The sequence below is a fragment of the Vespa mandarinia genome, chromosome 11 (genome assembly GCF_050613455.1).
Source record: "Vespa mandarinia isolate Hongniang chromosome 11, ASM5061345v1, whole genome shotgun sequence".
NCBI lineage: Eukaryota > Metazoa > Arthropoda > Insecta > Hymenoptera > Vespidae > Vespa > Vespa mandarinia.
The window spans coordinates 4,154,768-4,181,157 of record NC_140820.1 but is presented as its reverse complement, the minus strand read 5'-3'; the positions used below and the strand labels follow the sequence as shown (position 1 = coordinate 4,181,157).

At 31.8% G+C, this 26,390-nt stretch overlaps 1 protein-coding gene across 3 annotated transcripts in view; it reads left to right on the top strand.

The window, feature by feature from the left end:
* The first annotated feature begins 10,413 nt into the window (after nt 1-10,413).
* The window catches only part of GABA-B-R3 (gamma-aminobutyric acid type B receptor subunit 3), a 42,072-nt gene continuing 26,095 nt past the window's right edge, over nt 10,414-26,390 (top strand). For all 3 annotated transcript variants that reach the window (XM_085660283.1, XM_085660284.1, XM_035865253.2), the window contains exons 1-2: nt 10,414-10,897; nt 15,762-17,077. In XM_085660283.1, coding sequence (XP_085516409.1) covers nt 15,818-17,077 — 1,260 coding nt within the window. In that variant the 5' untranslated portion in view covers nt 10,414-10,897; nt 15,762-15,817. The remainder of the gene's footprint in view (nt 10,898-15,761; nt 17,078-26,390) is intronic.

The following is a 26,390-nucleotide window of genomic DNA, read 5'->3' as shown; positions in this document are numbered from 1 at the left end:
CAGATTACATTGGGTTTCCTTATAAAAAGATTTTAATTTCATCTTGGGAAAATAAAGTTCTGATTGTGACTCAAATATTTTGCCGAAAGAGGATAAATTAATTTTTATTTAAATAACTTTTATTTAAAACCTAAACGGTAAAAGGGCTTTAAGTACTGTCTAACCAACATAAAGTATTTTATCAATCGGGTTCGTCTGATCAAACACGGGTAATATCTCTTTTATCACAGAGTTTTATTTTTCGGCAAACGGATCGATAGACTAACGCAGGGTATTTTCACGAGACAGCAAAAGATGGAAGCACTATGTTCCTAGCTTCATGAAACATATAATTAACATTATTTTTAATTGCTAATTTAGGTACTTATAAAATTGTCAAAATTTGCATGTATATATTTATATTAAAAAGAAAAAAAGTATCTTTTTGAAAGATATCTTTTTGAAGACAATTCAAACGTTTTCGATGGAACAGGATTAAAAATATCGTAAAGATTTTTGAATCCCATAATTTTAAACTCGTTACGAATCTCATTTGTTCGAAGATCATGAAAAAATTGTTTATCTATTCCTTTCTTGTAGCTATCAAAGAAATTTGTAATAAACTTTGAAAAAATGAACAATGTATTAATTTTTTTTTTTTTTTTTTTTTTTTATTGAGCTAATGCAAATATGTATAAATTTAATTATTCATTAATGTTCAATGGTTAAAACAAAATTTAACTAATTCCATCTAAGAACGTCCAAGTTTCTTGACTAACGTAGCACTTGTGCTCGTTTGTTCTCCTCTGGGGGATAGTATCTTATCGAGATGACCTTACTCGAAGCTTTCTTACTCTAACGAACGAAAAACATCCAAATCAGGATGAAAATCATAACAAGTAAAAAGAATCTTACGTTCGCATAACACGAAATATCAGAATTAGATAATCGAATGATGAAAAATAAATAGCTTATTTTGCAAACTGTTCCTTCTAATCGTTCTAATCTTAACTTCGTTGTTGAATTATGTAAACGGCCTAGAGTCTGTTGCCTTGCTAACAAAGTCAGGTCTCATACAGCTCGTAAATAATCCGGAAGCGTGAGCTTACCGTCAAACGTCGTTTCTATGCTTGCTCACCTATTTATCGTACTTCCCTTTCCATGTATAAGAGTTCAACCCAACGTGTCTTGCATCCTTTTGTTCCTAGATGTAAATGTCCTTCTACGTCATCCTTATCTTCGTTTAAAACGAAGACGAACATTTTTCTCATGCCAATTCAAGGAATAGTATTCGAATAGTCGTGCGAATAGCCGTACCGAAGGATCTCATTACGATCAAGCGTCGACGTAGCAAGAAATGAGAAGGAATGAGTCGATTCAATTTGTACCGGTCGAAAGTGAGATAGAAAAGAAGAAGACGGGATTTGCGCGTAGGTAGATGAAGCTCGAGTGGAGTTACTTCGGAGTAAATCAAGGTCGAGAGGGAAATACGAAGGATTACCGTGGCGTCAGAGAGAACGTAGATTCGATTCCCTTGGGTGGTTTGATTTCGTTCTCTCTGTATTCCGTACTTTTCTATGATTCTTCAAAAAAAAAAAAAAAAAAAAAAAAAAAGAAGAGAAAAAGAGAAAAAAACAGAGAAGGAGACAAGAGGTGCAATCATAAGGAAAAAATCAACGAGAGTTTCCACGCTCTATTACGATCATTTTGAAGAGAATCATTTTTTGTTTTTTTTTAACATTTTGTTGCATTCGACAGAATTGTGAAAAAAAAAATTATTATTATTTTAATTGTAAAGCAAATGACAAAATAGGAAAGAGTCTAGGACAGTGGACGAATGAAAAACGTGAATTGAAAGAAGAAGAAGAAGAAGGAAAAGAGAATAAGAAGAAGAGGGAAAAGAAGAAGGAATGAAACGGGGAAAGTTAAAGGAGAAGAAAAGAAAGAAGAGAAAGAGGAAGCATAAGGCGAGGCTTGCTAAGCAGATTTAACGACGGTGGTGTCGCTCGGCGGTCGGTGAGTCGCCTCAAGCTTGAATAGAACTTGGAACCGCGAAGACAAGGGCCATTATACTGGCACGTAAAGCCACGTCAGCTAAAGCCTCGAGTGTTCCTTCTTCCTTTGCATCTTCAACAGGCTTCTCTCCCTCATTTCTGACGTCACGCGGACTGGCACAGTAGTACCAGTCAACCATTTCGTCTCCTTCCCTTTCGACCTTTTTTTTTTCTTTTTTCTTTTTCTTTCGTACTTTTCCCTTTGGTTCTTCGATGTTCGAAATTTTATCGCGAAAGAAATACACGTGTGAATACCTAAATGTTTTCCATCTGTTCCTTATACTGTTTTACAATCTCTATTTCGCTTCATTAACATCCTAAAGAACCTTCAAAGGTATGTTCGAATCGTATTCACTTTTTCCTTTCTTCTTTTGGCAAAGTTTTTTACTGGGTCAGAAGGATGATTTCGTTCGGAAGTAAAGTATGTCTTTTTCTCGAGTATGTTACTTTGAAATTTGTCTACTTTTCGAAACAAAGGATATAACGACAATTCTTTAGCTTTTCATTTTTCCACAAATGTTGGAAATATTGAAAATAACTTTTACAAAGTATTATGCATACGTAATACATAAAATATTATATAATGTATTATGCAATATATATATATATATTTTATGATAATTTCAAATTGCCGAGCACAGATCTTTACGGAACACTAATTTCTTATTTGTCCCAGTTTTATTCTATCTTCAACCAAATGTAATTGTCACGTCGCTATTGAAGACATTATATTTGAGGTATCCTTGAAAATCTTTTCGAGACAATCGTCAAAAGAAATTTAAAGGAATCTAGAATGTTTCCGTTATTTCTACTCATTCCATGATATCAAAGGAAACCTCAAACGTTTACAATGAATTCTCGGTTATCTTTAAGGCTAATGGTTTTAACAGTACAACTTCTTCCTTTCAAAACCATTTCATCTAAAGCGTTTTCTGTTTAATGGAAAAGTGATATCAAACTTAAGATAGGTTTTCATTTTTTATTTTTTAACAACCATTAAGAATGTTCATAAATGAACGAACAAGGATATTCTCTTGTTTCCTTATATACTATGTGGTACGAGTTATGTTAATGTCTTTACCAAGTTTCTCATTTGCTTGTGTGAATAGATTTTCCTAGACATATTGTGAACATAATCTGTGTTAATCTCACACCATGCGTTGCTTCTAAATATATTATCTTCCCAGGAATCTAAGAAACAACAACGTTTCACTACGTTAGATGTAGGACGGAATAATATAAAAAAAAATGTCCTTGTCACGTTGGAATATGTATTTTAAAATAAAATGTAATGATAAATCGGACGAAATTTTTCTCGTGGGATATTTTCCGCAAAATAACAGTTTCATTCTTCGCGAAAGGTTTATCACGATGACGTTGCAAAAATATCAGTCATTCGGCAAAAGTTTTTCTCTAGGACATACAGAAAATATTCTTTAAAAATATCACGTTTTAAAGAAAGTTTTCCATTGATCATAGATCAAGGATAAATTGATATCGTTCTAACGGAATATTTATAATGAAAATAATAATATTAATTGATTTCTATGTTTACTCATATCCATGATAATACTATTTGCAATAGTATCTTGGGTATTACTATAAATAGTAGTAATAGCCAAGGTTTAGTTAATTCAAATAAACAAAATGCGTACGTGTATTTTGAAAATACCAAAAACAATTTTTGTATTCTTTCAACTATACGAAATTATCCTCAGATAAATACATTTTCCTTTTTCCCTTTCTCTCTCTCTCTCTCTCTCTCTCTCTCTCTCTCTTTCTCTTTCTCTCTCTCTCCAGATGACGGCTTCTTATTCTGAATTCCAACGACATTGCCGGAAGCATGTCGTCGTTGTAACAATACCATTTCCACGTTATGCACTTGCATGGTCTAGACGACAAAAGGGGGTAGCTTGAGTGTGTATTATATCAGTGGTATGCATCCTAGAAACTTCCTTCGTTTCTAAAACTAGCAATAACAAATCGTTGTAAAAGACGATAAAAAGAAAAGAGGAAACTATTCATGCAAATTTTCTTCATTTCTGAAACAATTTCGAAATATTCCGAATTCGCGTTTAAGTTTGATACAATCGAAAACTACAAATTGGCTTTGAATCAAACGTAGAAATAACACAAACAAATCGTTTAATAAATTATCGTCTGATAAACTTATCATCCGGTAAAGAGAAATACAGAAAAGAATCTCAAAGTTCGTCAGATAAACTACTCTCTCGTGAGACGAGATAGAGAGAAAAAGAGAGAGAGAGAGAGAGAGAGAAGGGAAAAGAAGAAGCTTCCATTCAACGATCATATCTCGACTACAACGAGTGCATTTTATCCTCCTATTTTTTACCTTTTCTCTTACGGGACATTGGTTATCTATGGAAATTCAGATTAATGGTCCTAAGGGAAAAGGAAATGAGAGATCGAGATGAGATTGTATGGTTTGTGCCAAGAGAAAACCTGTTTCAAACTCTAACATAAATTAATACATTCCATGAATGATTGAATTTTATTGCGTTCAAATTTTGCCGCTTACGAACCATCACGTTCGGTTAGCTTTGTTCATAGATAACTGCTTGTTTAGAACGTAACTGTAGTTTCGCGGATAACTTGCATCTCTCGAATTCTCTTTGTACATATGTACGTGCCAGCCACACATTAAGCACCGAAACTGTTTCAATTACTCATAACATTAGTTTCTCTGGATTCGTTATCGTGCGACCTTTAATACATGATTTTAAATAAACGAGTACTTTTCTCATTGGAGATAGAAAAATCTCTTGCGTAAATTTCATTGGTAGTTATTGGAGGAGAATGAACAAAGCTTAGATACCGGAAAAAAGGGTGTCCATGTGTAAGTGTAAATATGTGTGTGGATACAAGCTCGTGAGTGAAAGGGTGTTCAGGATATTGGTTCTCTCGCAATAGTCTCTGCTTTTCCAAGCAATGGAAAATTGTCTGACGCGACTTTAATATGGCGTTACATCGTCTCAACAAAAAAATCGTATTTTTATCCGGAGATCAAAAGACGATCGATCGTTGACAAACTATCGAAAATTACGTATACGAGATATTAAAAAAAAAAAATGAAACGGAAAGTACAAACATTGTTCATCAATGATGAGCATGACATATATTGTATAAGAGAAAGTTTATTTTATTGAACATAATGTAGTTTTAAATTATATCGTATTTTTGGGTATTAATTATATCAGGTGTATTATTCTTATAAAAAGAAATGCAAGCATAAGAGATAAATTAATTTGATTTATTGAGTTCTCTCTCTCTCTCTCTGTCTCTCTCTCTTTCTCTTTGTTCCTCTTTTGGCTTTTAGTTACAAGACGCGTTACAAGAGGTATCCTTATTAAATTCGGAACAAATCGTTGGACGTTTCACGAAAGAAACACCTGAGCCCTTCGAAATACTTCATGTGATCTATTTCGTTATGTCCAACCCAATACCACAAATAAGTTTGTAGGATGGAATTGCCCTCGGACTGGGAAATCAAATTTTCACTGGACGAACGCGCGAGCGTTAGACAGAAAGAAAAAGAAAAAAGAAAAAAAAAGGTTAGAGGGTTAAGAAGGGACGGAAGAGAACTAATCGAGCTCCGGACATTTCGTTTTCGTCCTCCATCTCTGACGTAACGATGTTTCATCCAAGAAATAATATTTTAGCAGCCTCTTTTACTAGCCATCACCGTAAAGATTTACAAAATGGATATTGGTAGTAAACGACAAGATAACTTTATACTCGTAAATCTTTTCCAAGATTTAACATAATCGATGCTCTTTCCATTCTTGTTTTCTTTTTTAAGGCTCCTCGAAATACTTCTTGAACTATCGTCGAACCGATTAAAGATATTGAAATTCTAAGTGTAAAATAACTGTATAAGTTGAAATCGCGAAGAAAGTTAGAAAGTTTGAAAATATATTTTACCTTTAAGTAAAAAACAAAGCCACGAAGATTACAGTGCGAACTACGTTTTTCTCTTTGGCTAAGGATCAAGTAAGACCCTTGCGAACATAAATCGTTAGGATCTAGACCAGGCATAAATCGCAATGATTTATATTGCAAGAGTTAACTATCACACAACCTTTCCACTCACTGCTAGATTAATCAGTTAACCTTTCCTTCCCTTTTCGTTTCTTTTTTTTTTTTCTCTATTCTCGGTAATACTCCTAAGAATGAACTACAAACAAATATGTACCCATGCATTAGAGAATTAATCTACAAACGTTGTAAGTTAACGCTCTAATTCTTACGAACATTTTAATCGGTGATATTTTAAATCTACCAAATTTCTTATTTCTGGTTAACCAATGAGAATATATTTGCACTTAAATCTCTACTCGAGAATATATATTATATACATATATATATATATATATATATATATATATATATATATATATATATATATATATAGGTATCTTATTCCTAGTCAACTTTTCTCATTTACTACTGAAGATTTCGAATCTGACACGATCTCAAAATACGCGATACGATTCGAAACGGTCGTGCAATTAAGGTATTTCATCGTCTTATTACACTTAGTACGAAAGACGATAAGAGATCGATAAAGATTCAAGTTCTAAAAGCGAATGAAGAAATTTAACTCATTGATTCTATTTCTCATGATTTTAATGGGAACTATTACGTAGATGGATTTCCCGCGAAGGATTCCAAATCTTCGGACTATAATGTGCAACTGGGAATTAGGCAATGCTAACTTCAAAGCACATATTTGTGAATTTAAATTAATCTAACAAATAATTTTACTTTGAGCTATGAATTTGTTTAATCTATTCTAAACTTAATCAATACATCTTTGAAACTATTAACTTACCATTTTTTCATTTCAATTATATCGTTCAAGCATGAAACAATCAATTATATAAAAAATCAGAATTTCTTAAAACAAAAAACAATTAAAACAATATCATTTAATTCTGAAGAAAAATAAAATACTATCATATTCATGTAATCATTTCAAAATATAGATAATTTTATTTCGATCGATATCATGCCATACTTATTTGAACTAACGTTAAATGATTCGTAAGATACATGAAGCATGAAGAACAAATTTGAAGAAAAGTTAGTCGCTCAATAATATAATTAACAAGTTCCTTAAAGTTATGGGGACGCGAAACCCGTTACCTTGTCTTCAACGATCGTACAACAACAGACATGTTCGGTAAGCCCAACTCCTAGAGTTCATCGCTGTCACCGCACAAAGACCACCCTCCTGTTGTCGCATCCTACCACCTCCTCTCTCATTCTCTTTCTCGTTGTCGCCGTTGTCCCGTCGGTGGTCTATGGATGGTCCAAGTAATCGGTTTACGTTAGCCGCGAAACGAGGATGTTAACTCGATCAGGACCGAATAATGTCGACCGGATGGATACACAGTCAAATGACTAACGTAAAGATATAAATCGATCCTCAACGTTTTCTTTATTCGATTTATACTTCTTATTCTCTTCTCATAATCTCTTTCTCTTTCTCTTTCTCTCTCTCTCTCTCTCTCTCTCTCTCTCTCTCTCTCTCTCTCTCTCTCTCTCTCTCTCTTTCCATTTTTCTCTCTTTCTTTCCGTTTCGTCGTAAAATCGTAAAAACGAAATTGATTTATGATTCGGTCGAAAATCCCATTAAAGCGACGAGGAATGGAAAACGTAATGTGAAATAAACTCAATCGGTTCGGCAGTAATTTTATTCTTGCATTTTCTTTTTCGCTTATCAACAAATTTAAGTGAGTGAATACTTTTGTCTAATTGAATATATTTTTCTCTTCTTTTTGCTTTTCCTTTTTTCTTTTTTTTTTTTTTCATTCAAATTACTAAAAGACAAAAGATTCTTCTAGGAAAGGATTCCATCGAAAATTCGATTTCGTCTAAGGACGACGATCGATTGATACGTTTGTTGTGCTTAACGAAATTATATCCTTCGACGTTGCTGACGAGAGAGTCCTTCGAAAATTAGACTTTCCTTCCATCAAAACTCGATATTACCTACAACGTCCAATAAGCTTATTTCCTAAATGTTGTCGAACTTTTTTAAGATTGTTATTGGAAATTTATCATTCAATCTATTGTTAGCGCTCGCCGGACAAATCGTTTGATAATTGATATTTTATCTTACACCGAGAATCATAATTTTTATTCTTAAAAATGCGAAACTTCACAATGAGTTTAAATGTGAATGAGAAATAAATATGATGAAAGATGAAAACATCGAAATGAACGAACGAATTAGCTTTTCCCTTTACGGTATACTTTTTTATGCTTTCATTAACTTCTCCAATTAGCAAATTCTTGTCAAGTCTGAAGCCGAAATATCTCTGTGAATCAACCGATTAAGTCCTGCTTTGACTTTGTAAGTACGAAACACAATTTCTGTGTCCAAAGATTACAAACAAGGGATAATTTTTTACGAATGTAAAGAATAGAAATCTACATTATAAAGAGATAAGAAATCAAAGAAAGGCATTTCGTTCGTCGATTTAATTAGATATGATTGCCGTAGAAAATCTCAAAAGGAATTTTTATCGTAAATATGCGAGGTATTTTTATCGTAAATATGCGAAACATTTTTATTGACGTTAATCCCAAAACCGCATCGACGATACGATGGTGATTTTTATCGAACAACGGCGTAATCTATTCTTTGTAAGTATAGACCAGATGGAGGATCCAAAAAAAAATACGATAAACAAGAACTTCAGCTTAGCTATCATTTATAATCGTTGGAAAAATGTTGAATAAATTTTTATATCCATATTTTTTTATCTATCGGCTATTTGAGAAAAACTTTCCTTCATGGACGTTCCAATTCTTTTTATAAACCGTTCGATCGTGGATTACGATTAAGGCTATTCATCATCTTTTGCAGCTAACATATATGAATTCAATAGATATTAACAAAATATGAACTAAAGAGAAATGAAGGAAAAAAAAAATTATTCTTCATTATGTGGCAATTAGATCGGTATATAAGTCTGATTATTATATTGTTTATTTTAAATATATTATAATTAGAATCATCCAGTAGGATTCCCTATGAAATAATTTAAGAATACTACTATATCTAATGCCATTACCTATCAAAGTAAAATTAATAATGTAAAATAAAAGTACTTTCATGTTAAGTTAAAAATAGAGATATATGATTTTGGAAAAGTATTGAAATATGCAGCCATTCGCTCGGTAGTATTTGCATCCCGTAAGATTTCGATATATTGCAAGTATTATACTATCGACCCAGATCTCATCATATGGAGGTTGCTGCATCTGAAGCTGCGATAACAGTAACTCTAATCTAAAATCCATATTCGCGAGATAATGTATTATTGTTTAATTATTAATTTATTATACTTCATGTAGATTTTATATCATTTAAATAATTATAATATTACCGAAATTGTGAATTTTTTTATTTTTGTCGTTTAAAAAAAATTATACTTCGATATTCATTCGTTAGAATTCAAAGGAAAGATGTTTGGATAATTAATACCGATGTCATGCACGTTTCGATGATAAGATGATGGACAGTCTTAAAAGATAAATCGATTATTTAACAAACATCTTTATAATTAAAAGAACGATTGAAATGACAGTCTCTCTCATAATTCAATCGTACTCTTTTCGCGAAAATCGATATTCATCGTGTTGAAAGAAATTAATGTCGGACGCCAGCTGGCCGGTGAAATCTCCGACGAAGAAACTTGTAGATTATTAAAAGGGAAACCTGGTAAAAAATTATCAACAAATAGATTTCAAACTAAAAAGATTAAACTCTACTACTTAAGTTAGTTTGACTCATTAAATGATACACCGTTGCAATCCTAATGAAATAACTTTCGACACTGTCTTTGTTTTTTTTTCTATTTTTTTTTTTTTTTTTTTTTTTTAAGTAGCAATAAAGTTTGTTATTACTTGAAACAATAAATGAACTAATTAAAAGTGGATATTACTTAAAAGTTAATATTATTTCTTGATCGAAACATCAATATATCCTATTTGAAATCCTATAAAAAAAAAAATGATCATTTTAAACGATTATTCGGAACATCGTCTTGATCGTTAATGGAAGTTTCCATATTTATGAGCTCTCTAGTCCATTCAGCTGATCTGTAAGATTTAAAAAAAAAAATAAAAGAGATGTTTGAAAGTTAGAAAGATGTAATCGAAATAAGAGAAATATTTTTTGAATGCTCTTTCTGTTATTATTTAAAAAATAAGGAAAAGTCTAGGAAATCCGAGGAAAAGAGGGAGGCGTCTGCGCATTGCTAAGAAGGTTCTGTCGTGAAAACTCTCTCTGGTGGCAGAGAGAGAGCTCTCGTCGAGTTTGACCGAACGACAGTGTGCGGACCGCCAGCACGCGACGCGGTTGTTTTCGTATAATGAACGTCGCTTTTTTCAGCAATTTCTTTTTTTTTTTTCGAATAATCATACTCGATAAAAGAAATTGTTAAAAAATCAAACGAAAAATTCAAATAATATACGATAAACTTTTCGTACGATTGTTTGAGTTTTGGAAAAACGCGATGTTTAAATATCTTTCACTTATATAAATAGTTTTTAAACGATTTAAGTGAACATTAATCTCGTCGTTGTTTTATTTCTAACAAAAGGTACGAGATCAGATGAAAATCGTATGTGAAATAGTGTGTGACATTCGTTCGATTGGACATGACAAGCTTGAAAATAATTCTAAAGCTTAATTTCGTGCGTAAATACGTAGAAAATTAAAATTTTGGACACGTCCTATATATTCGTGTGAAATATCCGATTGAAATTGTTTCAACGATAGAAATGCTGAAAATGAAGCGGAAATATAATATATATATAAGGAGAATACGGTACGTTGATTTATTTACTTTCAATTTGTTGAAAATTATAAAATGTAAAAATAAATTTATAATTATAAATTTAGATTAAAAGACATTCTTATGCCAATTTTTAAACAAATTAATTTCATACTCGCGATATTTTCGTTTCTCAAAGTAATAAAGTAATTAATTTAAAAATATAGATATATATATATATATATATAAAAAGGCTCGTTATACTAGCGACGAGTTTTCCCAAAGGTCTCTGACAAATCTAAAAACAATTTAAAATACATCGAGGAGAGAACTCCACGGTTGGAAAACTTTATGATCGAATTTCCGACGAGTTCAACAAAAGAATTTTCAGCGAGGCTTCTTAAAAAAAGAAATACAATGGCGAGATATGTCTTCCCCAAGCATATATTAATTTAACATATCACTATGTAAATTAATTTAGTATTCTCGTATAAAGCGTGTAAAACATTTTCAGAAAAATGATTCATATTTTATACATTTATTATTATCACATACAAATAGAATGAAAATTGATGAAAGCTTTCGATTTCATCGCAATTGCTGTAAAATATCGAAAAGTGCATTATTACAAACATCTTTTGCATAAGACGACAACGACGATATTCACGGGAATTCAATTGTGGTATATAAACTCATCGGATAATCCCATAAGATTTTTTCTTAAGATAAAAATTCACGGGAAAAAAGAATCCATAGAATTCTTGAGCGAGGACACCTTTGAAAATTTGTTCGTGCATTTTTTAATAAAGCTTAAAATTTTAATTATTTTGATAACAATTATTTCAACGGAATTTACTCACACGAAGATTCACTAATTATATATATATATATATATATATATATATATATATATATATATATAAGTGACTTATTTTCATTGTCCACGTCTGCATGGTCATATGTGACGTGATAAAATAAAACTCATTCGAAATATTTCATTATTTTCTCTCACGATCTTCCAATCCATAAAATACCATTGATAACGTTTCTAGAAAATAGCAAATTAATTTTACAGAGGCTTCTTGTTTCATAGAGATCGTTAATATTTGTTGCACGAACTGTACGGATGATTGGTGTGTCCCAATACATTGCTAAATAAAAAGAATGGATGGATAGGAGTTTTATATTACGTTTCTGATCCTTTTATGACGTGATATAGCATAATGTAAATTTTAAAAGTCGAAACGAAAGTTAACATATAACAGAGGGAAAATAATAATTTTCCCTCTATTATTTTCGAATTCAATCGACAACTTATTTTTTTTTTTTATTATATGTATTATAATGATTAAGAAAAATATCTATGTATTGTTAATATTATATACATATATATTACAATGATTGAGAAAAATATCTATACATAAATTGGCGATGATCGCATAAAGCCTGTCACGTTGTGAAATATTAAATCACGTATTAAGGGTAGCGTGTCCGTTCCACACGTTTCACGTTGAACAAGTTTCTACATATCCATAATTAATTGCTTTAAACCGCACGAATACTCTAACACTAAACGATCTTCTGCCACATAATTTCATAACTATTTGATAGTATGTGACACCTGTACAGCTAAATTATCGTCCGTTTAATAAGACAAAAATGTCTATCGAAAAAAAAAAAAAAAAAGAGAGAGAAAGAAAGTTTATTTAATGACGTGTAATATTAAAAAATGTAGTCCTCGCATTAATTAAATTCATTAAAAATTAAGAAGATTTTATATAAGCTAACTGAGATGTTTTTCTTTGTCAGATAATAAAAAATTCTCCGCGCCTTCTTTTTCACTTTTTTTTTCCTCTTTTATTCCATTCTACCATTCTCCTTTTCTAACTGTCTCGCGATCCATTCTCCTTTTCTTTTTTTATTCTCTCTCCTTTCTGGTATATTTTCTCCCTTTCGAGACACATAAGAGCAATCATCAGAAAGAAAATCCAGCGTATTTTCATTGGCGAGCGTCGGGAATGAAATGATGTTAATCTGCAAATACAATCACACCTCGTAACCAACTACTTACGATTTTGGCTACCTTCCCAATACCTTCCAAATACTTGAAAATACTTTTTGTTTCAGATATTTCTTATCCGTTAAAAACAATTCGTGCTTTAAAGCATTTAATACTTAAAGATCTTCTACTAAACATTATAAAATACTTATATATATATATATATATATATATATATATATATATATATATGATCTATAAAACACTCAATGTAAATATACATTCGGCATAAAATATTATAACGTTGATACATGTATATTGTATATCATATTTAAATCGAAAAGCCTATACGCATAAATATTCAGAGAATATTAACATATTCATAAGCCACGTACCATCGGTTCCGATTATGCCACGAAACGTCCGTTCAAATCCCTAGTAAATGTCGGTCCCTCGCTGCCTTGTCTTTATAAATTGTCTAAAATATTTTTTCAATACATTCATAAAACTATATGTAGATTATACTTTTATCCCAACTTCAGGAGAATATCGAACAATAGAATTTATTGAAATTGTCTGAACACTTTTTTAATACATATCCCCGATAAGAAAGCAATGACAGGATTATCGTTTGAAAAGAATCATAATCTTTTCGTATAAATATTTTCTTATGTTCTAAGTATAGATCCGAAGACAGTCAATTTGTTAAAGAGTCCTCTCATCAATTTTTCCTTTTTCTTCTCTTTCTCTTTCTGAGTTCTCATTTTCTTCTTCTCCCTCTCTCTAACTCTCTTGGGATACACATAGCATATATGATAACAGTTTATATGGTGCGGTAGGTCAAATGGTCGAGAGGTCTGTCCTAATATGAGACTTGGAACCTTCCACTTCTCTGTCAACCAAGTGCTTATCGAAAGTGTCACGTTCTAGTCCGTTCTCTCTTAGTTTCAAGGACATTGAAATAAAACTATGGCAAGCATCAAAATTACCCCGATCGATTAAAAATATAACTTTTGTAGAATAAGAAGATGTACGACAGATGTTCGATCTCTCTTATTGAATAAATTGTAATTATAAAATTAATTTCGTTCAATTTGATATAAATAAGGAGTATTTGGATTTAGCATTAAACACAATAATTTGATAATTTGATAATAGTATTTCATTTGCTCGAACATTAATGTACGGTGGACTGTAAACGATTGGCCAGTAACAGACAATGTCCTTTGGTGTAGCATATACCTGTGCATTATAGGAGGCGTGAATACGGATCTGTATGTCTACCTCTCGAATCGACAGAATGCGGATCAAAGGTATTGTCCAAATCCCGCAACTAGTGTGTCATGTTACGAGCTCTTTCAAAAGTCTCTATAGCAAGAAGTTCGTCATTGAGAAGTGGATCGAGGATGCTGGAACAGTTCCCTTCTCGAAATCGATAGTATTCTTTGCCTCTTTTCCCTCTCGTTCTATCTTTCTCCCTCTTTCTCTCTCTCTCTCTCTCTCTCTCTCTCTCTTTCTCTCTCTCTTTCTCTCTCTCTTTCTCCTTCTCTCTGTCTCTCTGTCTGTCTCTCATTCTATCATTCTCCCTCTCTCTCTCTCTGTCTCTCTATTTGTCTCTCATTTTCTCTCTCTCTCTCTCTCTCTCTCTCTCTCTCTCTCTCTCTACAAATGTAATATTGCCTACCTAAAATAGGCCAACTAATATTACGTTCCAGTATTATCGCACAAATATATAAATTTCTTCTCACGATTGTTTTCTCATCTATCAAAATATATTCTCATCGATATTAACTTTATTTTTGAATTTCAATTTTCTTTCCTTAAAATATTACATCTAGATGTAATTATTAGAAACTGTTATAATATACTCGTAAAGAGACATGAACTTTAGTTTTACGTTGTTAAAAATTTTGTATTATTAAGCAACGATAATTATTTACGTATATTAAATTCATTGGTCGACGCAACTATAGCTTTTTTTCAAATAAATTTAAATTAACTACGTTATAAAATCCAGTATCAAAATGAAAGAGCAATCGAGATCTTATTCTTAAGAAAGTTTACATCTTCTTAACTTAAACTTTTACCGATAAATAACTCTCATCTTTAATAGTAACCAAAAGCCGTTCTTTTTTTTTATATTTCGTTGCTTTAATATTTGTAAATATTAATTAAATATTTTGTTACTTTAAATTGCACGTATTAATATTCAAACGTTAATGCAAAAAGCAAGGAAATAATCAAAAAAATCATTTTAATAAAACTTTTTTGCAAGCAAATTTATTCGAGTAATATGACGGTAATAAATATGAGCCAAAAGTGATCGCTCGATTTACTTACGTTAAGAAAAAACAATCGAATTTTCATTATTAAAATTTTCGCATTTCATGTTTGTGTTTTTTTTTTGTTCTCGATTCTTGACATTTATCGATTATCTGATCGGTGTAAATCAGGTCACTGATAATATATTACTATACGTAAGTTAGAGAGCAATTATAAAAAAAAAAAAAAAAAAAAGAAATACAAAAAGATAATTCACCTTTTCTTTTTAATATAAATATATCTTCTATAAATATAGAGAAATGAATGAAATAAAATTAGATTTATAAATTTTTGATTTTTGAAATAAAATGATTATATTATAAAACTAATGACGACGTGATCTCGTGATGGAGAACACGAATCATGTTGTCAAGTATTCGCATAAAATGAATAAAGATTAATCAAACAACAAATTAAATAATCTTTAATAATTTAAAAAAAGAAGTTACCTCTGATGAGTTTAACAAAATTGCAATACAAAGTTGTAATTAGTTAGTCGAGCGATCGAAGTAATTACGTTGACGTAAACGCTTCGTCGGTTTAGCGAGATGGTTACATTTAGAGAAATTAACGTTCATCGTGTATTTCTGTTTTTAGACGATGAAAATCCAAGGGGCCAGTCCGAGTCGTCGAAAACACGACGACGACTGATTATGAAGTGCAGCCGTACGAGTCACCATCTTTCTCGTCACCTCCTGTCGTTTTCTCCCTCCGAGGTCCTTCATTTTCGTCACTTCCTGATCTTCCTTCTTATCGCTCTCACCTTCCTTCATAGTGTTTTACCGTGCGATTACGAGAAATTAAAGCTACGTGAACACGAACCAAAACAACTTATAAAGAACGAGAATAAAGAGTATTCTAAAGACAAAGACAATGAAGAACAACAAGAACAGTGGATGGCTCAAACTGAAAAGAAAAATGAACGCATCCTCAAGTTTCCACGTCGATCAGAAGTTAGACATTCGACCGATGAATTGGTCCGATCTGTCTTTATCCTTAATGACGACATTTTCATGAAAGATCTTTTAATGAAAGGAAATGGACTGAGTACGAGAAAACGAAAGAGAAGAAAGAAAAGTCGTACGATCATAAACTCTTCTCGAGAGGGAAATCCATTCGTAGTCAATGACACGGATTCTTTCATGAATCTTTGCGAGAACATAACCGTATGTGATTTGAGAAAAGAGAACGATACTAATCCGAGTCTTAATGGGACGTCTATAAAATTTGTTACCGATAACGTCAGTAAAATCCTCGAGGAAGATGCACCATTCGTTGGTTTTGAAGGTTCGCAAAAGTTTCCCGTTAAAGTGACACATAAACCACCGCTCGTTGTGCCGCAACTTGAGAAATTTGATCGACGTCATTTTGGTCCACCAAAGATTGATGTTCAAGAGCCAACGGAATCAACAACACCAATGGAACCACCCGATTTACCAAAGAGTCCAAGTAGAGACGTACCTCTTAAACATAAAACGGAGGAAATCGAGAGTTCGACAATGAAAGAGATAGAAGAGAAAGAGAATGTCTTTAAAATGTCTGAAATTTTATCAACGACGACAGACGTATTTTCGAAAGTGGAAATTGTTTCGACTATTGAATCTACGATATTCCCTATCTCGACGTCAACAGGTGAAATCGAAAAGGATCCTCTTCATGAGAACATCGAACGTGTTATAAATGCCGAAGAAACGACAATGAAGAAAAAAAAGGAAGAGGATTCTGTGACGAATACTAGTGTCTTCGAGAAAATAAATGTTACGATCTTAGGACTCTTTGAGATGACAAAAGGACAAGCACCAAGATCTGATGGACTTTGCGAATTGCAAGCTGCTAGATTGGCCGTCGATCATGTCAACGATATGAACATTCTGCAAAAGTTTCATCTGCGTCTCATCCATAATGACACTAAGGTAGGAGTACGTTTTAATTTATTTTTTTATTAATTTATTTAAAATATCATATTCGAACTTTCATCAAAATAGATCAAATTTAAGCCAATACATTTCTCATGACAAAATCCGAATATTCATGAGTTCGAACTAACAATAATTTCCGTTCCGATAAACGTTGAATTCTCTAATTTATCTACTTCTACCAATGGAACGGTACTTTATATATTCTTCGGTAACAATACATTGACCGATCATGAAATAGATCTGCACAATGCTCTTGCACAGAGCGATTCAAATACGATGCACGCCCATTCACTCGTATACAATGGATGCACGACATTGCTATGAGTTCCTCGTAGATGCTTCAACGAAACGAAAACCGCAACACCCTTTCCTTTCACACCGTATATATATATATATATATATATATATATATATATATATACATACACACACACACACATACGTATATTATATATGTAGATATGTTAGAAATGATAAAAATTTAAAGATATTTCTTTTATTATGAAAATTATTAATAATAATAAGAATATTATTTAAAAATATAACTTAACGTATAAGGATATTGAACATCGCACAAAGCAATAATTTGATCTTGATTTTATTATAGTTCATGGTATTATAGTTACATGGTTTGTAGTTTCGTACGCGTTTACTCTCAAAACAATTACCCATTAACGAGTTGTTCGCTCGAAGTCACTTTAATTATTCCACATTATTTATCATGTCTCTCATCGTCGAAACCTTCCACCTACGCAGCTACGAAAAGACTACAATCGATAATTCTCAAACAACGAATTATATAGATTTAGATATAGATTTTTAAATCTATTGGATTCGTATCGATTGTATTATTTAATTATTTAATTATAGTTCAATGCTTTTATCCATGTAATAAAAAACAAAGAAATAATTTTTGCGTAATTATGGTACTTTCAAAGCGTAAAATACTTTTGGTGCGCCAACAAAAAAACAACACGTAATCGGTAAAAATCGACTTTCATTTTGTGACGTGATAGACATTCCGCATACTTTCAAAATCTGACAAAGAACAAAAGTACGAGCGTCAATTTTATTTTCAACCGATCTGAACTTGTTGCACTCTCGAATTGTTCGCCCGAAAACGTTCGTCAAACGTCCGTGAAAAATTCATTCTATTTTCCTCGCTATTTTTTTTTTTCTTTTTTCCCCATCCTGACAAACAAATGTCTTTTGAATTGTAATTGTTATTACATTGTAAAGCAATCCGATGGCCTTCACTATTCGATCAAGCTACGCTTTTTCGCATTATTCACGTGCAAGTCAATTCTCATTATGCTCGTCTTCCATTTTTTTTTTAATGTTTGACTTGTTGGAGAATTTTGATCCTCGGATTTTATTTTGATTCTATTATTGCCATAATTATCAGGCATTATTATTATTGTCATATTAATAATTTTACATTATAACAACGCATTCGTTTCAGTTTACGCTTTTATGCGTTATAAGTACAATCATTATAATAACATATTATAATTTTAAAGTACTTATATTGAAATCGGGTGTAACTTTGCAATTTAATTGGAAAATCGTAATAGATAAATTATATATATATATATATATATATATATATATATATAAAATTTAGTTGAAATAGTCATAATTTGTGCAAAACTTTAAAAAGATTTGAAAAATTTCATTTCAATGAAAAATTATAAAAAAATAAATACTTTTCACGATGATGACTGCATAAGATATTCTCACTTAAAGAAACGACACGTTGTACATTAATTATCACATAATTAATCTGCCACTTTTCCTTTTAATGAATGCAAATGTTTCTTTTCGCGAGTAATAAGCTCGCACGAGAATTATGAAAATTTTTACCTTCGAGAGGAACATTTAGCACAAATTAAAAGGAAAGGACTATAACTTGCAGAATTTCTTTTTCTTTTTTTGTTTTTTTTTTTTTTATTACATTGGATACATTAATGAAAGTAAAAGTCATAAATAAATGATATAAATATGTGACATTATCAAATGAAATAGCGCACGTACGAAATCGGCTTTCATCAAAATCATGACATAAGCGCGTGATCAAAGGAATCTTCCTCATCTCTTCGGCTAGCTCAACGCTTAACATCACAGATTGATAATAAGAGCCAATTTGAATGCTTAGAGAAACTCAATTAGATCTCTCTCTCTCTCTCTCTCTCTCTCTCTCTCTCTCTCTCTCTCTCTCTCTCTCTCTCTCTGGAGATTTAACGAATTTAACTCTCCGTGAAATTTTCTAATTCTGATTTTGCAACTACGGACGTATTCATCTTCATTAAGGAAAATAAACGAATGGAGACAAAAATTTAATGTTTCCATGATAATTCCCTTAGTTCAACGTAGTTGCGCCGTCTGGACCCTTTATCAAAGCCTCATTAAATGAGTAATCGAAGCACCACGTGGCTTTTATATGCGTTTGTCCGAAGTATCTCTGTATGTGCGAGCTGTTTACATCAATGGAATGAAGCATGCCAAAGGCCATTCTGTAATTTAATCATTCCTCCTTCCAACAAAAGTCCATAAAAGCAATATCCTTATGCGGTAGAGAAAGCTTTTCAAAAGTAACTAAATTGAAATTCGAGTTGTTTCTTTCTATACTCGGAGAAAAGATAGCCTCGCGGCGAACGTATACTCTCACCTTCAACTTTCTTTATCCTATTCTTTCATATATATTCCTTTATATTACTTTATATGTATGTATATATATATATATATACTTTTTTAATAGTAATATATAATTCTCATTGTATCAATATCTCTATTGTCATTATGCGGAATATATTTTTGTTAAAAATAAAAATAGGATATATTGGAAAATTTTTTGCGAGATATCGATCAAAATTTTGCAAATGAGACAAAATCATCGTTAATAAAATAAACGGAGATTTAAAAAAAAGAGGAGAAAAGAGAAGAGATTACTGAAGAAAAATTTCGTCCCACGAGCATAGAGATTGATTAATATTTCGAAAAGTGAGTTATCGTGGATAACACACTGCGTTCGGTATTATCTGATTAAGCTGGAGAAAAGTAAAAAAGATGAAAAAAATAAACACATACCTCTGGATATGACACAACGAAGATAGGTAGATATTATTATATATTCTATTTATATAGATGTATTTTTTTTTTTTTTATCAGTATTGATCTTCAGTAAAGAATAGAGAGGAGGATCATCCGATCCAGATGTTTCGCTCGTCCACAAGATGATTTTAAAGTTAACGACGAATGAGAGTCCTGTATTCACCAAACACATCTGCATATTTTAATTAAATTAAAGCGTTCGCACGTGGGCGCATACTTGGTGAAAACGAAGCCAAACTAATTTACACTTCTTCGTCAAGGACTCAAACCAATTCGGAAATTAGTTCGACAATTAATTGCACGTAATTGGCCTTGCCAATTCGCCCAACGACAAAACGTAAATTATTTACTTTTCCCATGAAATATCTACAAATTAATAACGAAAGTAACTCGAAGAAAATCGGATATGAGTTACGTTATCCAGCGTACGAACTTTTTTCAAGTTCGGCCTTTTTCAACCTCGCGATAGCAGCTTTCTCACGAAGTGAGGAAAAAGCGCGTGATCGATGACACGGTTTTTCTTGACATACAAAACGCTTTTTCCCTTCGTCGTTGTAGTTGCGTTTCGATGTTTTGCACATATTTACATAACGTTGAAGCTCGTATTCTCTTTTAAAGACGTGAGAGATCAAAAGCGACCACGCTAGATTCTATTCTCTATTTAATGTATATACATTTCTTTTACTCCTTTTCCGTGTAATATTTTCTTCCTCTAAAAAATTCCTAACATACGATGTAATAACACGTATCAAAGGAAAACTTGTAAGATATACTTCAGGATACATATATCGGTGCTTCAACATAAGTTCATCTGATGTATTAATATTTAATTAGCTAGTCCCACAAGTTCATGTCCGTCCGTAATTCACGCGTGACGTGCTCAGAAAGTAATTAATCCTTTGTAACCTTATGAGATCATAATTATACGAAAGCTCATAATAATTAAGGAATGACGAATTTTATGATATATAAACCATTTAAATGTTATCACAGTAATCGTACAAGTTTTACTTACTTAATCTTCGAAGGATTATTCTCAAATCAAAGGTTAAATTAAAAGGGACAGCTTTCGTCCTGTAATATTTCTCAGAGGAAGCATAAAATTTTGATTAATTGCCAACTGTTCTAGCGTACACTTCTACGTCGACACGATTCATTTTAGACCATTTCTCTTCCTCTTTCTATCTCTTGCTTTCTCTTGTTACACCTAACGTAAACCCTTAAAATCCTTAAGCCTCCCCATGTAGCGGAGATCACATCGTGTTCTTCACGGAACGGCATATGGAAGGGCAGATTTACGGGATAATCGAACTTTCATCCGCCCCGAATTCGTGCACTTATGTTAGCTATACTTATACTCAACTGATCTTATCGCGAATACGAGAGAAATTCTATCGTTTCTTTCACGTTGGAAATACTCGAGATCCTCGAAATAGGATTCGTATAATTAAATTTTTTTTTTTGGTATCTTGAGGGCTCGTCGAGCATTCGAAACGACGATACTTATACTTTTCTCCACAATAATACAAATTTATTACGTCTTTGAATATAATTTCTCTACGATCTCTTCTATCTGTTTTTAATTGAATTAAATCGTGTTACGAAGAAGGCTCAAGCGTGAATATTTGGAAATATTTAATTATAAGAAGCGAAAAAAATCGAAAGTGTTTAAGAGCAACAAGCAGAGCGTAAAATTTATTTGTCACGTAACTGCGTGAAAATATTTTCTCTAGAATTTCCACTAAAGGTAGAAATTTCGGAAGGGAACACTATGGTAACTTTCGTTGAACTTTTCCTCACTTATAAGAGCAAGTTGTGACTTCGTATTTTATAGCTGTATCGCTGATTAAATGCACAAAGTTCACTGGAGAAATTGCAAATTGCAGTTACTGTCTAGAATCTGTCTAAAGGTATAATATAACGTGACAACAATTTGAATGTGAAAATGACCAATTAGAAATTCGATAAAAGCTTCCGTGATTATGGTAACTTCTTTGAAATTGGCAAGACTATTTTCAATTTCGAAATCAGAGCCAATTTCGTACGATTACAACGCTTTAGATACTCTCATACGATCTCTGTGTATGTATTCACCATTTCCTACCGTTTCTACGTTTCATCTGCCCCTCGCAATTATCTTCGAACGTAATACCTTTTACTATTCCAATGTACGACCTGTCCTTCGTATTTTAGGAATTAGAAAAAGCGTTTGTTCGACTGGATCAATCTTTCTTTTTTCTCGTTATTGAATTGAATGAAATTCGATGCAAATTTAAGCATTCGTAAAGAATCATTTTTCTTTTTTCGAAACCTTCATTGAAAACGAGTTGAAATATTCGAACGAGAATTGGACATACGATACGAATATTAAAAATAATTTATGCAGAATTCGCGCGAAGCTTACAAAAGAGTTGAAATTTTTCAAGATAAATTGAGAAATAATATAAGTATTTTAAAGGGAAGTATGGTAGAAACGTATATTGTGTCAATCCTATAGAATTCTAAAATTCTCAAGTTAATAAGAGAAACTTTCATTGAGTTATCATTCCAAATAAATACATTACAAACAAACGAAATATATCTTTGGATCTTATTATCAAAGTAATCCCATTTGCATTTTGACGGGAAACGTACGTGTCGTTTGTACTTTCCTTTCTTTTTCAAATTCGATTCAAAGAATCTATAATATTTTTTTTTTTTTTTTTTTCAAATAAAAAGTCTGGATACATATCCTTTGCAAGAATCCTTGTCCGTATCATACTACAACGTACCACTATTGATTTTACAACGTATAACAAGAGATTTCGAGTGGCCAATAGCCTTAGGCAAGCTGCTCTACTAAGATCGATTCTCAAATTGCTTATAGAAATTTCAGTGTACTCACATATCTAACAATAATATATATTACAAAGTTGGTATATCGTTTGTGAAAAAATTGTGAAAACCATACAATTGTCGATTATAAAATATTTGACAGTTTCAGAAAACAAGTTTAATGGTATTAATACGAAAGTATATCCAAAAAGTCTTTTTTGAGAGAACTTTGAAAGAACACAAACTTTCACATTGTATTTCTTTCTCTAGCTCTCTCTCTCTCTCTCTCTCTCTCTCTCTCTCTCTCTCTCTCTCCAACTTTTGTCCTCTTTCCCTTTCAATGTCGATCATCGACTCCATTGTGATAATGAAACGTAATGGAGGGAATTTGATTGAATTAGCAGCCAACCACTTTTCCACTGTCGCTTCTATCTTTGTTTCTCTTACAAATAGCTATTTATATGAATAACTAGTTCTTATTATTGTCTAAGATAATACGGTGAAAAAAGAAAAAAAGAAAAAAAAAAAAAGAAAGAAAGAAGAAAAATTGAGCAAATTCTTTCGAAACTTTCCAAATAAAAAAGTCAAAGATATCTAGATATTGTGAATTGGTACTCGATTTCGATTGAATGAAGATCGAATGATGGACTTAATTATTCGAGATCAATTAAACAATTTAAAAATTTATCTGTGGATTAGTTTGAAAGTAAAAAAAAAAATTCCGAATCGATTTTACGACTGAATTTAATATTCGAACTTTCTCATGGAGTACTTAACCTGATTTTCGGTACATTAGTGATTCCCTCAAACCAGATTTTAAAAAGTCTTGAGGTTCTTTATCTCGGATATGGGAGGGCTTCGAACAATCCTATCACAAAATATACCAGTCTCTTCGCGTTTTCCGTTCTATTATCTCTCTCTGCCCCAAACATAAGGGCTTTTGGAAGAAACGAGAGGCAACTGGCCGAAGAAGAAAATGTTTTATCCAGCTGGCGTTTATCGCGCGACCTCGCCACATGACGTACGAGCGCGGCTTCATATGGCATCAGCATTTTACGAGAGAATCGGAGAGAAGCATGAAAGAAATGGGCAAAATGGTGAACGAGGAACACCTCCGGAAAAAGAGATCAACATGAGGCCAGTACACCTGCTGGTTCGGCGCATCGATCCTTTTCAAATTTTCGCGATTTTTCCTCTGGTCATTTTCACATCCTTCATCCTGTTCTCTCTTTTTAACCCCCTATGCATCATTGTCCTTTCCTTTTTCCACATTCTGAATTCTCTATCTAGATATATCTAAGAAATCTTATGAATTCTTTGTGAACTCAATCAACACTAACTTCAATTCTATGCATTATAATTTCGAAAAGTTCTAACTCTGAGATATAAGTTATGTAATATCTTTGATATTGTATCTTATAAAGAAATAAATAATATTTTTAAATTTTCATTTATAAAATATATGATTTAAATGTCATTGATATGTCAAACAAAGAAAGCTTTTCTATCTAATTTTCATGGTTTGGATTTTGAGTATATTATCATTATGAATATTTTAAGGAAACGTTTTAAAAATCCGATATATCTACGCTGCAGAAAAATGTATTTTTCATAGTTACCAAACATCTCGTCTTGTCACATGTTTTATTCCGAGGTTTACCGTGACGATTTAAAAATCTATTTCAACTTTCTTCCATTCTACGAATTTCTACTTCTTTACTTTTATCATTGTCTTCTCGGCTTGCATTGGTAACAATTTATCGGCAACGATTCGCAATCTGCTAAACGTCTTTTCGTTCTACTTGAAAAGTGTCGACAACACGCTCCCGCTTTTTTTCTTTTCTTTTTTTAACAAGTAATAACATCCACTCGACCGGACACAAATTGGCTAGAAACTGTTACAGACTCACGAAGTGATAGTTTTTCCTCTAATTTAAAGTTGAAATCCATGATTAAAATTTTGAAAATACTAAGTAGTTAAAATTACTAAGTAGTTAAAATTCGTACTTTCTAATAAGAAACAAAGACTATAATCGAAATAATAGACACAGTTTACTTCTTGCTTTTGCGTTACTTTTAAAAATAATTGTCAATGTTAAGGGAAGCGTCACGTTCCAACTTCCAATTTCCTGCATGGAGCTTGCATCTCTATAATCTCGTAAATATGTTGCTCCTTATTCCAAATAATGTTCAAAAGCTTTTCTTCAGCTTCACTTTTTCGAATTCTCAATATCATCGTTAGTATTAAAATATTTATTTAACAAATATTCTCATAACATATAGATAGTTATTTCTATATTTATCATGATACGAGGAAAAAGAGAAATTCGAGAATACATCGTTTGATTATTAATTGTACAAAGAATAAATTCACACGTAGATCTCTTGAAAAAATATAAATCTAATTAAAACGTTATCTAACTCTTCAATATGGACAAAGACGTATAATCGAGTATCCATCGATATTGAATTCCTTTCGCAACAGGTTTCCAGCTACAAGTCGTTACCCTTACCATTATTTTCTTTGAATACTTTTCCAATGTCGTAATACTTATAACAAAAAAAAAAAAGAGGAAAAAAAAACCTTAATCATCTAATTTTAAAATAATTAAAAAGAAATCATCTATACACAAATATTTGTAACGTTCTTAAAAAAGCGAAATTATAAAATGTAAAAAAAAAAAAAAAAAAAAAAAATAAAAATGTATAGACATGATTTGTTACAAAAGAATCTCCGTTATAAATATTTATGTACCGACATGAAGACATGTAAAATATCAAATAATGATGAGAATTTTCGACAAAAGTGGACAACGACAGAAGAGAGAAAAGGATTGGTGAATTTGTTACTAAATATTTCCATATATATTAATGAAACTTCTACGATGGATTTTTCGGTATCTATTAAAACGAAATACCTGCCTTGTCGTGAGAAATTGCAATGTACAACGCCAGATTTAAATACTTTGTTTCCATTTTAACGAGTAGTGAAGTATCGAACGCGATACTATAGTCCCCCTACACTTTGATCTTAGCCATGGATAGAGTTAAACATCATCGAGCTTTAACTTAATTATGAGATGAGATTTGACGAGCCGAGGAATACAGCGCAAATATCGTATTGGTTCTTTCGTACGTTCAGCTTTTTTCCCAATAGGATACTAATTAAAACTGAAAAATATAAAGAAAAAGAGTAGCAAATGAGTCTCATCAGAATCAGAAAATAAAAGAAATACTAACCTATCATTTTTACATCAGCGAGAACATTCAGGAACGAAATGAAATACTAGAAATCAGTGAGCTCCGTTTTTTTTTTTTTTTTTTTTATAAAATACAACGAAAAGAAAGTTAATTTTATAGCCACAGTATAATCAGCAAACAA